The 17,447-nt window shown below is 39.4% G+C and overlaps 1 protein-coding gene across 1 annotated transcript in view; it reads right to left on the minus strand.

Annotated features, from left to right (window-relative positions):
- The window catches only part of CARD11 (caspase recruitment domain family, member 11), a 46,641-nt gene extending 29,598 nt beyond the window's left edge, over positions 1-17,043 (minus strand). The window contains exon 1 of the mRNA XM_009698537.1: positions 16,773-17,043. Coding sequence (XP_009696839.1) covers positions 16,773-16,785 — 13 coding nt within the window. The 5' untranslated portion in view covers positions 16,786-17,043. The remainder of the gene's footprint in view (positions 1-16,772) is intronic.
- Positions 17,044-17,447: the final 404 nt, after the last annotated feature.

Consider the following 17,447-nt stretch of genomic DNA (forward strand, 5'->3'; position numbering starts at 1 on the left):
GTAACCGAAACAAACTCCCTTACTGGTTCAAAGAGCTCTGGAGGCATATTCATCTTGCTTCTACAAGCAGAAGAGGGAAAGAAAATTCCCCTCATTTTCATAACTATTAGCTCAACGACCAAGTGAGAGAAGAAGAAAGGAAGAATTATATCATGTTACTCTTATTCAGTATCTCTGCTCTATGAAAAAAAAGAAAGTAACAGAATAAATCAGAGGTTTTTCTCTAATCACTATTCCTGTCCTAACAGAGAGGGCCAGAAGAATTAATACTATAGGAACTCTCTTCAATTATCTCTTCCTTTGCCTTTATTTACTCTCCTAAGAACAGTTCCATATAAAACTTCATCTCAGAAAAAAAGAAAGGGTAATGCATATATAAAGCACAGATCAATTATTAGTATTGTTAGCCAGTACACCCAATGGTTTGCTTAGTATCACCTAAACCAGAAAACACTGTATGCAACAAAGATACACGAGTTTTTCAATGTTGCAGGATAATATCGCTTAAGAGCTGAACAATCCTTGCACTGAATTCCACATTACTACATTTAGCTTTTGTCTGCTTTTGAAATTGCATGTGAAAGTCTATAAAATACCTATCACTTTCTGGAGGAAAAAAATATTTACGCGTCAAGAATGTTGTTTTGCCCAACAAAATATTGTTGCAAAAAACCTTAATCAGTATAGTAATACTTATTAGGATGCTGTAATGATCTCTGTTTCATAAAAGGCTGAGATCTATGCTTTCCCATTTTGCACTCCATCTGGTGACAATATCCGAAGTCTACATCTTCCTGAAGTCTGCCAGCTTTAGAACTTCAGAGCTCTTACCTTATCACACAGGAAGGAAATGACTAATTTTGCCTCAATAGCAAACCGACAGCAGATTGTGCTACCTCGAACATGCAACATCCAATCAGGTTTGGTTGTAGAACTTATATTACCAATAATAAACAAAGAAAATGGAAAAATCCTCCTCTACAAATAGCTTAAATGTTGTTTTGACGACTCTGTCATTTTTCTACGTGTCACTGTTTTCTACATACAGTGAAGATGCTTCTAGCTCCCTCAGTAACATACTAAGTCCTACTGATAGAGGAGCAAATTTAGAGGGTGGATTCATCTCACCAATTTGAATTATGCACCTAGTTTAACTTAGAAATCTAATTCCTCTCTAGTGAATGGAAAATGGTCTGTTCAAAACTTTATTCCCACATTTTATACCTCTACCTTAGAATGCCCTCTAAAGATTGGTTTCTAGCCACTACTAGTTGCTTATGTTCCCTCTAGGGTCAACGGAGAGAGATTTGTCCCTTCAGATGGCAACATCTACACTGGTGATTAGATGGATATTATTCTGTTTACCCATATGTTTAAGAATCTGATACCCAGATTTCAGAAACTATTAGTAATATCATTATTAAATGATAATATATGTGAAAGTAAATGAGAAATGAGAGAGGTAAGCAACGAGAGATGGAGAAAAAATCCTGAAGAGGAGAGAGAAAGACGAGATTTGGGGATGAAAAATGGTAAGGTCAAGGGAAAAGGAAATATAAAAAGGGAACAGGAAAGGAAAAAGAAAGTTAGAGAAAGGGGAACTCAATAGAATTAAAATGAGGAACAGAAGTGAGATAGAGAAACAGGAAAGGCCTTAGTAAAGGCAAAGGGAAGGAATGTGGGGTGTAAAGCAAATGAAGGGATAAATACGGAAGGCCCTGCCACAGATCCTGACACATTAGAAATTAGTGTTAGTTCTGAGCATGCAAATCAAGATAATGGCACAATAATTTAAATAAGTAATTTACCACAGGCATTTAGTGCATCTATTTTAAAGGATTTGCAAAGTAGCAGTGGAGAGCTGAAAGCCTGACATTTAATAAATGCTTTAATCTACACATCCTCCATCCTGTTACGCATGATGATGAGGAGGGCAACAGAAATCACTGTGCTAACGTAGTACAAATATGTTTATATAGCTGGCCTTTTTTTCTTGAGTGCAGCATTAGCTACTGTCATGAGCATTTCCTTTCAACTAATGGGTGCTAAAAGCCAAGATCTAAAAAAGAAGCTGTCATCCTCAGGCTGCCGAGGGCTCACGAGAATGCTGGTCCAACAAATGCTTCAGAAGTCATTACTAGGTCCCAGGTTAATTTTTTCTTGAGACTGACTCATTTTGTTTTTACAATTGATAATGAAGTTCTCACTAGCTTAGGAGGAAGAGGCGGCACAGCTGGGGGCAAGCGTGTAGTCCTGTGTGATTAGGAGGAGTCCTGAATTAAAAATTAAAGTTGCCCAAACATGCAAATGGATTTGATGATCACAGGTTAGGTCCCAGTAAATGTGTGCTCCCATCACAAAACCCCGCACATTCTTTGGTACAGAGAGCTAGTGTTCATAAGGGATTTGCATAGACTGAGCTACATAAGAACCTGGTAAGGACAAAGATTCATTAGCTGGTACATATATATGAAACTTGCATAACCCTTGCACAGATAGCCTGATTCTCACTGCTGTTATTAACACTTCACTTATACCAACACAAGTCACATAAAACAGAAAGAAGTGTAGCTCTGCCATACAAAACTGCTACTTAGTCTGCTTATTTAAAAACTTTGTACAAACTCTTACGTTACACGAGTTTAAAAAAATAACAAAAAACACTCAGAGAAGAACATCTTGCATGCAGTCAGATAATGATTCCTTGTAGGCAATACTCTCATCCCCAAACAATCAAAGGATAATGCAGAACACATTAGATGGGAGGACTGCACTCTAGTTTAACAATCTCCAAATTCAGCAACAACTGACAATAAATGTGTAGGCCATTCCTACAACAGAAAAGGTTCCACTCCCATCTTGAATACTGTCGGATAAGCTCACTGTAATTCACTATGGCCCAAGAAAGTTTGAAAATAGCCTCCTATAGCAGGCTTTATAACATGGCAGGAAAATAAGACAGAACTCTATATTAAGAATCCTACAGTTAGTCAAAATATGCAAAAACCAAAGAACGAACAAATAAGAAGCCAACTCTCACAACCCTTGTATAAAGATCAACCTTAACAAACAATTCTACTCCAAACACATGAAAAAGAACCCACATGCAAATTGTTTACTGCATTATAACAGCACCATGCATTGATTGTGATGAGAATACGATTCAGTTAAATATCTTAAATGCACTATGCAAAGGTATAATAGCTCCCCACCTAGCTCTGTGAAGACTTATCCATTCATGTTTAGCTCTTAATTGCTAACAATATATTCTGTTGGATCAAACACTGTCCAATCTCCTAAGGGTGACAACTACTACGATTCAGATATACATTTTGTTCATTTTATGTAAACACACAACTTCACGTAGATAGAACAGGTATCTACACCTTATTCCATTTTGTGACTTCTTTGTAACTATTACTTTAAAATAGACTCTAATTTTAAAGAACTGACTGCTGTCTTACACAGGCTAGTTTGACTGCAGCTTGAAGAATGACATATGTGCCTTAGACAACAAATACCTGTAGTCTTTCCACCTCAAAGTCACTGAAAGAAGTAAGCTTCACTCCTAGTCACAGACTGCCATGGTCCTTGATGTTCTGCTAATTGACAAAATCCTTTATCCTTGTAAGCTTGTATCCTTAAAGCTGCATGAAGGTCTCAGCCAGCAGAGCACAGAACACACAGAAGACAACTGCATGCCATTTGACAAGAAAAAGTCTACAATAGATTGCAAGCAGCCTGGCCTAGGAAGGACAAAACCTCACCAGGAATCAGAAGGAGCTCGCTATCTTGCTGCTGGAAATTAGAATTGTCCTTTCACATGGAATGGTTGTACTTGTTTTATGAACAGATTTTTCCCACTTATGCTTTCTGGTCACCTCCTCTTCTTCTTGCTCTGTGTCCTCTCTCTTCTTGTACCAGTGTCGCAGGACTGTGTCACATAGCTCCGGAAACATACACCCACCATCCTCTCTCTCAAACTTACTGTCTATATATAGCAGATAGAAAGGTACTGGGGGCTGCCTTACTTCCCTTTTCTTCTGAACAGAGGTTGTGGGTAACTTTCAAATATGACACCATCACAGAGGAAAGTCTTAGAGGAAGTGTTCTCGTAGCCACAGAGAGCTGTGTGCTCTGGTTGGAGCAGGAAAGACCTGAGTCGTCCCTCAAACAGGTCCTCCTTTCCTGCAGATAATACAGCTGGGGTTCATTAACAGTGCTATGTCACCAAAGGAGCCTCACTGTAAGGTCTGCAATTAAGAGCAGGAAAGCAATCTCTGGAAAACAGAGAGAAGATTCACTTTCCATCCTGCAGGAGGGCTCCTTCAAGTCACTTCTGCCGCAATTTAAAGCAAAAATTGTCTGATTCTTTACTTAACAGAACTGTACTTTATTTCTGTAAGTGGTAATCTCTCTATGACTTTGTCTTGCTGTCTTGGGGAAGAGATAATACCAAATACTTGGCAATTCTATATTTCCTACCTTCAAAGAATTGCAAGGAAGAATTAAGCACCTTCCGTTGCTTTCTCCATAACGAAGTCCATTGCTCTGACGATATAGAATAAAATGCTGTAAAGCTTTCGTGTGGAAAATTTATCCCAGAAGAATTAACTAACCACTGGAAGAGAGTAAACTCTGGTCTCATCAGAAAACTCTGGCCAGTTCAGCTCATGGTTAACACATATTTTTTGAGAAGACAAAAGAAGCAAAGTACTAAAATAGGAAGAAATCTGACTATCTGTCTCCACTTGAGTGTGGTTCTTGAGAACAAGTCAACATAGGGAGAAGTATGAGAATTTTATTAAATTCTCTGCTGACTGTGGAAATAAATATTTGTGAAAATAGCAACTGTAAAGTGATGCCAGAATTATGCTCCATCTGTGAGCATCCCAGTCTTTACGCACAGGCAGCTGCTGTTAAAACAGCATCTACAATCAATATTACAAATGCAAGATTTGCAGGATTATATGCACCCAAATCCTGATCTTTAGGAGATGTTTAAAAGTACAAAGGGGGGTAACCAACTAAAAGTCAGCGGACATTTTGGTTTATTCTCCTAATTTATGCCTTGAAGCATAACAACTCCTTATGTGCTATCTGCATTAACTGTACCTCATAGCATAAAATATCACAAGCTACCAACAAAAGCATTTGCAGAATGTGCAGAAAAGCCTGTGTTTTAAATATAGTGTTGTATTTGTGTATGAAGTAAGGTTACATGCAATATGAGCACCAGTAAATTACTCCCACACGTGAGGATTGATTTCCCCTATTTCTCATTCCTACTCAAGGGCACAACTCATAATTAGGGTCAGATTTTCAAAAGGCGTAGGTGGCATTTAGGCATCAAAGTAAATGGCCAGATTTTTGCAAGACTTGCCTCAGAGTGTGGGATAAGATAGCATTATGAATCACAGAGCTGCTGAGCGTTAAGCACTTTTAAAAATCAAGTCTTTCTTACATGCTTAAATTGAAGCGGAGCTCTTTCAAAAATCTTTTCACAACTGGAGCATTCTTCAAATGCTAAGTATTTGAAAAATGGGCCTTTAAAGCTTTGTGAAGTGCTAATTTTTACATGAATAGGGAACTGCTCCATATAGCACCTACAGATATAGCTGGCAGCAGTATTTAAGTAGTTCTGATTCTCCAGTATTGTATAAACTCTCCAGTAGTACACATTCCACAGGGAAGAAGGCAGATGCTGTGTGTCAGTGCTCACCTGTGTTAAGTCTAACCCTTCTGAATCCATGAAATAAGTATTTTGCTAGCTAACAGGCAAACACTGCTGATGTTTCAATCTCTTTTCAGCATATTGTCTCCAACTACAATTGAGATTTTAAGAATTAGATGAAATTTCAAGCTTTGAACCCTCTGAGACATAATAAAAGAAGGGTTCTTTTTACACGACTAACAATAGGAACAAAACGAAAATTATTTTTTTTATATTCAAAAATTAATATAGTGTAGAAACTATATGAGGTTTTAGATTAGACTCTCCTTCCATCATTATTTGTTCTATTTATCTTTTTTTCAAAGCCAGTAAGTTCAGTCTTGCAGAATCTGTACTGCTGACTCAGCTGAGCCAAAACTCATAAAAATCTATTTATAAAAGGTCCAATGATTTTATTTTCTAATTGTAAATATGAAATTTAATTAGCATCTCATTGCTAATGAAGTCACCGTGGAAGACGAGACTAAGGAATTAGGCACAGGGATGGAACATCAAGTGTTAAACAAAACAGCTGTTATGCAGGAGCCAGTTTAACTCCTGCTTTCCTCCACTCAGATTTCACATAATTCTTCTAACAATTATGTGCTGTGTTCACGTTTCCTTCTTTGATGGCAAGGCCCTTCTATCTTCTGTGGCAGTAATTACTCTAGCATGATAGAGCATCATGTGAAATACAAAATAACAACAGATAAGGTTCACTCTGGATTAGAAACAGAAGCAAGACAGAGCAAGTTGGATCTGAATTCAAAATCCTATTTTGTGATAAGCTAGCCAGGTCAGTAAGTGTTTAAAATCCTATAAAAGCAATACACTCATCAACTGAGAAAAGAACTCATATTATTCTCCAGGGTGCTGCAAACATCAGAAAGATTAAAGGAATTTTTTTAAAGGAAGCATATGGAGAATTTAAAGAGCCTTTTTAAAATAGGAAATGCGTCCAGCCTTTTCATTATTAGCATTCCTAGAATGTGTGTCCTAGGCTGACATCAGCCTGGTGTTGGCATTACCGGCTGAAATTCTGTTTGTTGTGAGCTACCTCTACCATCTTCTCTCCCGAGTTCTTGAGAGGACAGAAGCTCTTGATCTGTCCTTGCCCACGCATGGCTGTAGGAGAGGGTTACACAGTGCATTTCCCTGCACGGCAACACAGACGGTTACCTGCGGTGAAGGCAGGGACAGACCTTCTTCTACTGGTGCTCCATGAGGTGCTTCAGTGAGGGAGCACAAAATACAGAACATCACAGAAGAGAGGACTCGGTGAGAAGTGGGCAAGCACTGTGGGAGAGCTCTGAAAGGGCTGATGAACTACGGTAACCACAAAACTGTACTTTCTCCTTATACTCACACTGAAATTGTTCATAGCAAGTTAGTGTGGGAGGAGTGTTTACAGGACCTGTCCTGAGAGCGAGTAATTATTAATAATTCCTGGATTGCTAGAAAAGCTTTTGGAGTAACTCTGTGTGTGGGCATGCTCCTTGGCTGCTCTCAGTGACAACATTCTCTAGGGTAAAATGGGCTTTACTAGTGCTCGTCCTGGTTACTTATGGGTGGGCAACTTTTTAATTCTTGTACACTCCCTGATGTGACTTGAAAGCTGGAAACATCCAAGAATGCGGTTGCAGCATTATAAAAGCTTACTGCTTTGCACTGTGACAAAACCAAATATTCATTATCAGTAACAGAAAGCAGAAGTTACACATCAAGCAATGTTCTATGTAGTAAGGCAGGAGCAATTCGGGCACAGTGAAGCTTTCTTGGATGCTGTCAGACTAATTTTCTCTTGATGATCTCATAATGCTGTAAAAGTATTGTTCAGTTTTCAGGGCAGCCGCCAATGAGTACAGCAGCATTTTCATACCAGTTGTAATGATCAGCAGACAGAGTGGGAAATGATACTCATGTATTCGCATTGCCAAAACCAAAGGCACAGTCTAGAGTTTCTCATGATCAGCTGTCCTGCTATACCTAGAGCATCTCCCTCCATCTCTCATCTGAAAGCCTCCTAGTACAAGTAACACTCTATATTCTGATGAAAAGCAGCAAGAAGCCTCCTTAGGAACAGTTTATTTTCTAGATTCTGTCTTCATTTTCCTCCTTGCATACAGCAGGGAAAATGTTGGCTCTGAGAAAGTGAAAATATGGAAGAACCATATACCTTCTTTTGACATCCTGACTGTTTCTCTCCCCTAGAATTATCCCCTTCTGTCCTAGTATCCCTGCCTGCTTGGAAGTAAGGAAGCTGTGAGAAAGAAGACAGGTATTTTACCTTTCTAGTATTCATGTTCTTTGTCTTTTAAAATACATTTAATATATAAAAATAATGGTAAAAATTGCAAAAAGAGCCCAATTTACCTATGTCCTGTTTCCAAAAGCGATAAAAATACACAGGAGCCTATGTTCTCATTAACAGATATGAGATTAAGGATTCAATTCTGACAACTTTTGGAGTTGAAACAAAGGGTTATTCCAGAAATTGGAGCAAGTAAACAACTTCTAGAAATCATAAGAAGAGTCCTTAGCCCTGGCTGCTCCTTCCCGCTTCTCAATGTGGGGAGGTGGTCCAGCGAAAAAAAAAATTTTTTTGCATGGTTAAGTTTCAGCTGGATCAGTTTCTTCATCCAGTTTACCACATTACTCTGCAAATGCTTGTGTCAACAGGGCACAAAAGAAAGTGCAAAAGCAGCAACAAGTGACCAAAGCCAGGTCTTCAGCGGCGTTGCTGCTAGATGCATATGCACAATCCCAGAGGCTGAAGCTGTTCAGGCATTTTTGGAATGCTGTCCCACATAATGAGTCAGCAGTTGCAATGAATCTGAATGAAGAGCAGAGATACTGCAACATTCAGACAATACTTCCTAGTACCATTCCACAAATTCAACAGTTTTTTAATCACTAGGAAATAGAAGTCTTATCAGAAAAATAAAATTCAGCAAAGTTTTAAAATAAAATTTGGGAAAGCTTTAATTGTAGTGAGTTGAAATCTGACCTCAAAAGATAAAAAGAAAAAAACAATGTGTTTTAAACATAGAATTTTGGCTCTTGCTCTTCTCTGATAACGTTTACTCAAAAGGCAAGGCCAAAAATATCAAAAGTTGCTACCAATTTTTATTTTGCTCAGCTTCATGTACATCAGGACAATTTTACATTGCTGTTACATTATCATTCCCTTGTAGTAGCAAACCGCCACAACCCAGAGATGTTACCATCAAGACTGACTTGGGAAACACTGGACATTTTATTAGCAGTTGTGGTGACAAGGTGAATGGTAGAGATGAGGTGAGCCGAGACAGGACTACTAACTTTCTTCAAGCAACTGATACACACAGTCCCTGGTATCTTCAGTGGACTAGTGATGTCAGTCTCTGTAAATCAGACTTATCCCAGTTCAAATTTCCAGAATAACTCTTTGTTTCTTTCTAATATTTATGACGTCACTCACTCTAGCAAGGAAAAAAGGAATTAAACTTTCTCACTCCACAGTTTGAGGATCTGAAATGGATAATTCTGGTAAAGCATATTTTTAAAGAATAAAGCAAGTTGAAAGCAATAACCATATGCTCCTTTTGGATTCTTATATGCAAACTTCTAGCACTTAGCCAAAATGTTGCCGTCCCTTTTCAGGACAGAACGGTCTGGCTGGTGGCTCATAACACACATCCAGCCATCAGAAGGTGTTGACTCAATTCACTTGTGTTTTTCTCTGGAGGAAATAAGGATTGCTGGTTTGGGCAGCAGACGGCTGTATGTCTCCTCTTGGGCTTGTGTAAAGCCAAATTCACGGCAGAACGATTTTCTGGTCCAAGAGTACAGAGTTCACTGCCTCCACGTGAGGGGCGGGGGAAGGTGGGAAGTAACCCGCTTCTAGACACGTAGAGCGTAATACAGAATGCCAGGATGTGGCATTGCACAGCCCACAGAGTCTGATGCTCTGATCTGACTCTTTACAGCGGCTCTACGTGCAGGACCAGAGGATCAACTTTGGATGATGTTGTCTGAAACACAGCACAACAACCTGAACAACCTGTACAACTACAGCCAGCTGTATGTGTTAAGCATTCTCCACAAGAGAAAAAAGAAATGGAAGGGTCCTTCAGGTGAAAATATGACTTTGTCAGTAAGGTCCAGAAACCTTGCTAAAGCAAAATAGCCTCTCTCTGCCTTCCCTCTGATTATTATTTTTTTTTTCTTTTGCTCTGCTTGAAGCATTGCTTCATTTCCCTTAGGATCAGTCATGAATTGGAGGTGGTGACAGACATCTTCAGTTCTAAAGTATGATGTATAGAGAGAAGTTTGTTAGTTATCTTCACTTACTTGATGAAACCACTGTATATGGGATGGTAATCAGAGTCACAGAGGAAGAGGAAAGGAGATATTAAACAAGACAAATGAGGCAAGTCAGACAAATGGGTCAGACTGAAGGTAGAGAGGACTTGGGATGTCCTGTGAGGACCAAAGTAACAAACTACCCTCTGCCTTTTCTCATATTCTTTCTTCACAGGAGTTGAATGTTCAAATTAGCTTTACTGTTCCAGTCCCTTTGTGCAGAGACTGTACTTAGATCTGTGCTGATGGCATTAGCTATTTAACAGGTTTGCATCCAATATTTCTAACAATATCCTGCTCAAACAGCTTTGGATTTATGCACTATTATCATGTTATAATGATGAAATTGCAATGAGTTTGCTTTTTTCTGCATTGCAGGAAGTTCTACAGTGTATCAGGAGCTTGTCATTAAATTCACAGCCTTGAAAGTGGCATGCAAATTCTGACCATTTCTCTCTTAGACCCAGCATTTTCCAATTGTTCTTTGCAGGTGAAAAAGTTCAGTCCTTCCTGATGCCGTATTCTCATGTGGCTTCTAAAGTAACCAGCAAGGCAGACACAGCTCTCCCAGGTGTGCAACCCTAGTTCTTCAGTGATTCAGTGAAAGTGTTGCTCCCGATAGCATTTAATCCAGCAAAACTGCCTGGATACTGCTCTCACTATGGATATGGGCAAGTCACAAAAACACCATTCTGTAGTGTAACACTCCACGTGAAAATGCCCAAGTATCACTTTTCCTTCAGATCACAGACTTGCAGATTAAAAAAAAAAACCTGATTCAGTGTCTCCAGTCTTACAGGAAATGTAATACTCGTTCACTTTTTCCTAACAACAAAAGCAGAAGAAAAACACACTCTTTTCTGTCCTAACACAAAAGTTTAAATATTTTTTGTTTCATACTGCATTGATATCTTTCATGGCATGAATTGCAAAAATGAAAGAAAAAAAGACAGAAGGAAATGAAACCACCTACAATAAAACATGTTAGTCTTGGGTCTTCCTGAAAACTGTGTAATTAGAAATACAGGAATATGTTACTGGAAGGATGAAATGCACCCAAAATCTTCTTAAACAATTAAATATTGAGACTTACTCTGACTTGTTTTGGCAGAAACTGTGAAGGAAGATTAGTACTGTAGTAGCAGAGAAGAGTCTTACCTTAAGCTTGATTTTTTACCAGGAGAAAATCAGCTCAGCAATAGTACAGAAGGTGGAAAAAGTTTAAGGAATTTTATATTTTCAGTCAGTGCAAGTCATTAGTGAAATGAGTTTGATGATTTCACTAACTACCTCATTATAAACTACAAAAAACATAAGGAATGGCAACTACCTTGACGTGGCGCTCAGGGACATGGTTTAGTGTTGCACTTGGTAGTGTTAGGTTAATGGTTGGACTCGATGATCTTAAGGGTCTTTTCCAACCTAAATGATTCTGTGATTCAGAAAAAGCCAAAAAATAGAGATGCAGGCAGCAGCTGCTGGATAGACACTGTGAGTTGTTCTTGTAAAAGACTGGGATGCACCAGTAGACTTTGGAGAGGATCCATGCAAAATTGCAACAAGGGAGGAAATGTTCTTTGAAACAACAGACCAGTTTGGTCAGTGAATGGTAAATGTCACTGGTATTTTAATTGAGATGTTAAAAGCCAAAAACCTTCAAATGATCTTATAAATGTGATAATCTTTCAGTTCATGATCAAGGAGAAAAGATTCAATCACCAGTTGCACTGTAGTTTGGAAATGGAGTATATTTGGTGTAATCCAGAAACAGAGCTGAAGCAACCTTAGGGTGTTTTCCCAGTTTGCTCAGGATTCAGAATTTGCAGAAGGAAACATTTGAAAGGTTTCTTTATTGGCGTTTCAAAGCCTGGAGGAGCTTACTTTTGTGCTCAAATATATTAAACATGTGTAACAACCTATTAAGCATACTCATACGGATTTCAAGTGTGGGCACAGCTAGATTAGAAACATTTACACACATATAGAGCTGTAAAAAATGAAGTGGAAACAATCCATTAACTGCTAATGATAACCATATATGTACTGCTAGCATACAGCTTTTTCTGCATTCAAATGGAAAAAAATCCTTATCCCATTTTAAACAGAAACCCTATGTTAAATTTACTCTTCAGTGCCTCAATTACAACCTGAGGAAAATTTGCCAGCAAACAACCAGCGCTCAGGAGGCCAGTGGGAATCCTTTCGTTGGTTACAACGAACCCGTATTCCTCCCCTGAACTACAAACAACAGGGCAGACTATCAGACTTGGGCAAACAACAATTATCTTTGTATAAGGCCAAACCGGCCTCGGGGACCAGAACAAACATATTCGTTAATACTACACAGTGTTACTTTACACAGACAAATTCACCGAGGCAACAATTACTACAAATAATATCACGTACACAGCTGTATATACATTTATCCTTTTGACAAAACCAGAATGTTATAGCATTTTGTTTGACAATTCTGATACATTTCCAGTGAGATTTGACAAATTTCTCTTTCCTTTTGAGTTGCTAAACAGATTCACTGAGGTAGACAGCATTAGAAAGTAATGCCCCATCCAGCACTGAAGATAAAACAGGTTTTGCGGGACTAACATAACAAGAATATTCTCTTCACTACATGTTCAGCAGTGATAGCAGACAATGCACCGCACGTTGCCAACTTTTGGTGCTATTAGTAATGTACTTTTATGAGCTGTGAAAAAAAAACCTGTGTGTTTGCCTTTTGTATAAGAAAGTACAAAGGCCTTACCTGTTGGTAAAATGTTAAATGCACCCCCTGTAGTTCATTAAGCATGTGAATTCATGGTACTCACAAACTATCACCATTCCTAGAGCCCAAATATTTGGCAGAAGATTATGAAGGAAGAGAGGTGTTCAAAATCAAAGTTCAGAAAAGAACTTTATGTTTAACTAAAGTCAGTGTGAAAACCTCCAGCCAAGGAGTAATCCACTGCCCACAGCTGAGACACACCATGGTGGGGTATATGGCAGATCTGCCGTTTTGTCAAATTGCCCTTTAAAGAGGCTGGCGCTGTATTCTCCTCTTGCCTGAGAGGAGCAAAAGTGAGAGGGTAACATAAGGAGAGAATACAGACTAAAGAAGTGGAGAGAAACAAGCTTTTATCACTCGTTGGATGCGTGCCACAGAGACCAATTATATACATTTGACAGCAACCATTATAATTCCAGAGTCCTTGAACAAATCACAAGCAGAAAGGTTACCTTCCTGAAAATGTTCATTGCCATTAAAAAACTGATCCAGACTAGGGGGTGAAGGCAGCACTTAAGAGAGAGTCTGGGGAAAGGGGGGAGAGGGAGAATATTATTACATGTACACCTGAGAAAACCCCATCATTTGTTCCGAAAAAGGAATTGCAGATTCACTGCAGATCCTGTATTCTCAGCAAAGGGGACAGTGTTCTGAGCATGCAGATCCTACAGACAGCAGTGACAAACCAGCCAAGACAAAAATAATTTCTCACTGGTATCAGTACAAAACTAGACTAAATTTGGTGAGGCTTATGGTTTTACCCTCCAGTTTGAAAGTCACAAGACCTGGTCCTATATTCCTTGTTCTTTTAAGTTTAGATCACTATGAAGGCTACTCAGAAAGAAAGGTGCCATAGGTCAAATTCCACCATCAGTTACACAACCTTAATGACCACTTCTAAGCAAAACATTCATATTTCATGAAACACGTATTTCAATATCAGAGAGAGAATTGAGACACCTGCTAAAAAATGGATAGCTTGTTTTCTCTCAATAATACAGGCATCATATTGGGAGAAATGAGGATCTCTCTAAATTTCATTCTCTGTGAGCAGTCATTCCATAGATCTGATTAAAAATTTCATCAAGCAACAGTATATAAACTAAAGTCATTCGGTATATCGGATTCAGATTTCTTCAGCATATCCCAGTTATTTGGGATGCATCCTTCCAGAGAAGGTTCAAATTGCCTTTAATTTTAACAGATACAAGCAGTCAGATGGTTCTCTTCTCACTCATGTTGAAAGTTAATTTTTCTCTTAATTCAGAGTTAAATCTAATTGGAAGTAACTATTCACATAAGAACAGGGAGTCAAATACGTGGTTCTGAATTTCTGTTCTGTGGTTGGCCTGCTCAATATAGCAATTTGCTGGGTAGGATGGGAAGTTTCCACAATCTTTCCAGCTGAAATTTCTCCTCTGCCAGACACATGGGTCAAGAAACTAGACACACACACAAAAAAAAACCCCTTCTGGCTCCAGGTCCCCTTGCAACTGTCACAACCCAACTTTGACAATGCCCATTTTTAACTCAACATACAGCAAACTATCATAATGAAAAAGAAAAAGGAGGGAGGGAGAGAGAGAAAGAAGAGATGTTGTCTCAGACAGTTTATTTCTGGGAGACATCAAGGCCTTACAAAAAGAAACAGTAGTGGGGGCACAGAATACTGAAAAAACAAAGCAGAAAATCATCATACAAGGTTTGCAGAATGACTAAAAGGAACACAAATACTTTTCGCATCACAAGATGAGTTGTAACAGAGTAAGAAAGAACTGTATTACACCTGTATGTATAAAAGGAACATCTCTTATTTTATTGTTCTAGGCTTGTGGACTTTTCAAAGATCCAAACAACAAAGATATTTTAATGTACCTGCTTCTGTATTCAGAAGAGAACGCTCACAGCTCAAAGGCCACAGTTTGCTAGCTCTGAATCAGAAAGGATATATTATAATTGCAAACATAAAATTTAAGCCCCTTTCACTCATAAGGAGATGGACAATTTGAGAAAGCAGGACAGATCACTAAGAGAATTCTCCCACATAATAATTCTCTTATTAATTCAGCTGAGTTTAATAAGTGATCCTTATTCAGTCCCCAAAAGCCCACATCAGAACATCCCTAGAAATAAATCTTCAGTCTCATTAGTCCTGCTTAAGAAGGTGAGGCTAAAAGGCTTCATCAAAGAAATGTACTTATTTGTCATATCTGGTTCAAAGCTTACAAACTTAAATGAGGAATAATACCAGATACTGTCCTTGGATGCAGTTTTTAGCCATGCCTGATCTTTGTGACTCACCAATATATCTGGTGTAAAAGGAATGAGCTGTTTTCAGGAGCAAAGTTACTCCCATTACAGCATTAGACTTGAGAACCTCTACCTCTGAGATGTGAAATCCCATCAGAATCAACAGGACAAAAACTACACCAGTGTCAGACCAGAAGTTCCACTGTGGGCCAGGAAGTTTAAAACTTTGTTAAGTTTAGTAAAAAGGCTTGTGATCAACTAGAAGTATTTTTATAGTTTTCCAAAGACATTTTGGATTGTGCTCTCCCATTTTTTCCTCTACCTTCATTCCCATCACTAAGCTCTTACTCAGCTGCAGTCCGCATATTCTGCAAATGAAAGAGGAGCTGAGAGACTGCAATACTTCCTCCAGTTCCCCGACAGGTGCTCAGCGGGGATGCTAAGACAGCACAGACTAAGACAATCTGCATCAGTAGTTCCTCCCAATATGAATGCAACCTCAAGATAAAAACACATAGAGAAACCTGGTGGAGAGTTGTGGTAAGGACTTAGGAAGGAGTAGGACGATAGAAAGTCAGGGCAGGCCGTATTTGTGAGCGGAGAGGAAGCTATGGTGTGTTATAAGTGTTAGAAAATTCTGTTTGAGACAGAAAGAAACAGAGAGACAGGATGACAGCGGTTATTTGTTGTGAATGACTAAATATGAGTCTGAGAATTGGAAGGAAGCTGTGCAAGTATAAAAGTCTTATATTTTGGGATGCATCCTCAAACCTGTAAATATACAAATCCTGCACATGTACATGAAAGGGACAGACAGGAAAGCAGCATGTGTGTGGAAGCACAACTCAGTGGAGAGGGAACACACTGTGTGTGCAAAATTAACTTTGCAGGGCAACAATGTATGCTGTGTGCAGGAGAAAGCGGATGGAGCAGAAAGTACGAGTGCCTGTAAGAAGCTAGAGGAGCAATGGGAAAGGGGAACACAAGACCGAGAAGGAACTGACAGAGGGGAAGGAGAGAAAGATTAAGAACATGGGGGAGGATGTACAGTCTATTGCACAGGCAAGAAAGAGAAGGTGGAGGGAAAGGAAAGGAATGAACAAGGGGGACATTTGTCACATAGAAAATATGCTTGATGAAAAACAGGCATAAAAAGATGGTGAAAAAGATAGTAAGAGATATGTCAGGGTTGAGGAAAGAATAAAGGAAGTGAGAAGAACAAATTAAAAGAGAAAAAAACAAAGGAGGAGGATTTTATTAGTTAACAGAAAGCACAAATCCCCAGTGAAGAGATTTAAAGAAAAGGTTAGGTCACAAGACACTATGGGCAGAACCAGAAATTCCCAGGAGACCCATGCTGATGATCAGACCTTTCATCTCCCCCTCCAGACCTCCATTTCAACTCTCTTTCCCAGTGCACACTTTCTGTAAGAACACGTGTGCACCTCCAGCTACAGCCTGTTTACCTCACTGAACCTTGAACTCCAAGGATCCATGCATGCAAAGGACAATGAGACCCGCTGAGGGCAAGGATGGTGCGAATGCAATGATTTTCAAAGAAACACACTCTTGAAAATGAACACAAAAAAGGTGAAAGGTGAAAGTGGAACTTGTAGTGATTAGAGTCAAGTGCTGTCTTAGCCAGCAGTGAGGTAGAGCTGATCTGACAGCTGCTTTCCTTACCTTGGGTGCTCATGAGTGACCGGGCTGTCTTGGTGCAGCTGCTGCAGGCTGAAACTCTCTACGTTGCCTCCATGCAATAGTCAGTGTGTCTCCAGGAGTCTTGGAGAAGTTATTTGTGCTCTGCAGCTGCTGAAAAGTAAAAGAAACACAAGGAGCAAAACACCCCCTGGCCCCTAAAGTGCTAAAAGTTTAGGGAGAATCAGGAATGAAGGAAGCAAGTGCACTGGTGTCAGAATGAACAAAGAGCGACACAGAAAGTAAGAAAAAGTGTGTCAGAGGCTGGGAGGGGCGGAGAAGGAAAATGCAAAGATCTGACAGGAAACCAGACTATAAATCTGCTTCGGGTTTAAAAAAAACACATTTCTGCTCCCCAGCAATACAGCCTGTTTGCAAATGACTCTGCATGCAGGTGAGAGCAGAGCCCTGAAGTACCACTGTAAGCAAATAAAGAGGCACTTTTGCCCCTTCCCCAGGAAGAACAGTGGGCAGAGTCAGCAGCAGCACAAACGACTGGCTCAGGCAGAAAAAGCACGCTGTCTCCACTGCCTCACTTCTCATTCTCCAGACCTTTAGTGCGTTTCCCACATGTAAAAGGGCACACACTGAATGCCAGCCTTACTGGTGCTGTGCCTGTCCGACCAGAAAGCAGCAGCCCTTGCTTCTCAGTGCACACGC

This window comes from Cariama cristata, unplaced genomic scaffold (assembly GCF_000690535.1).
Source record: "Cariama cristata isolate BGI_N322 unplaced genomic scaffold, ASM69053v1 scaffold6614, whole genome shotgun sequence".
In the NCBI taxonomy this organism is placed as follows: Eukaryota; Metazoa; Chordata; class Aves; order Cariamiformes; family Cariamidae; genus Cariama; species Cariama cristata.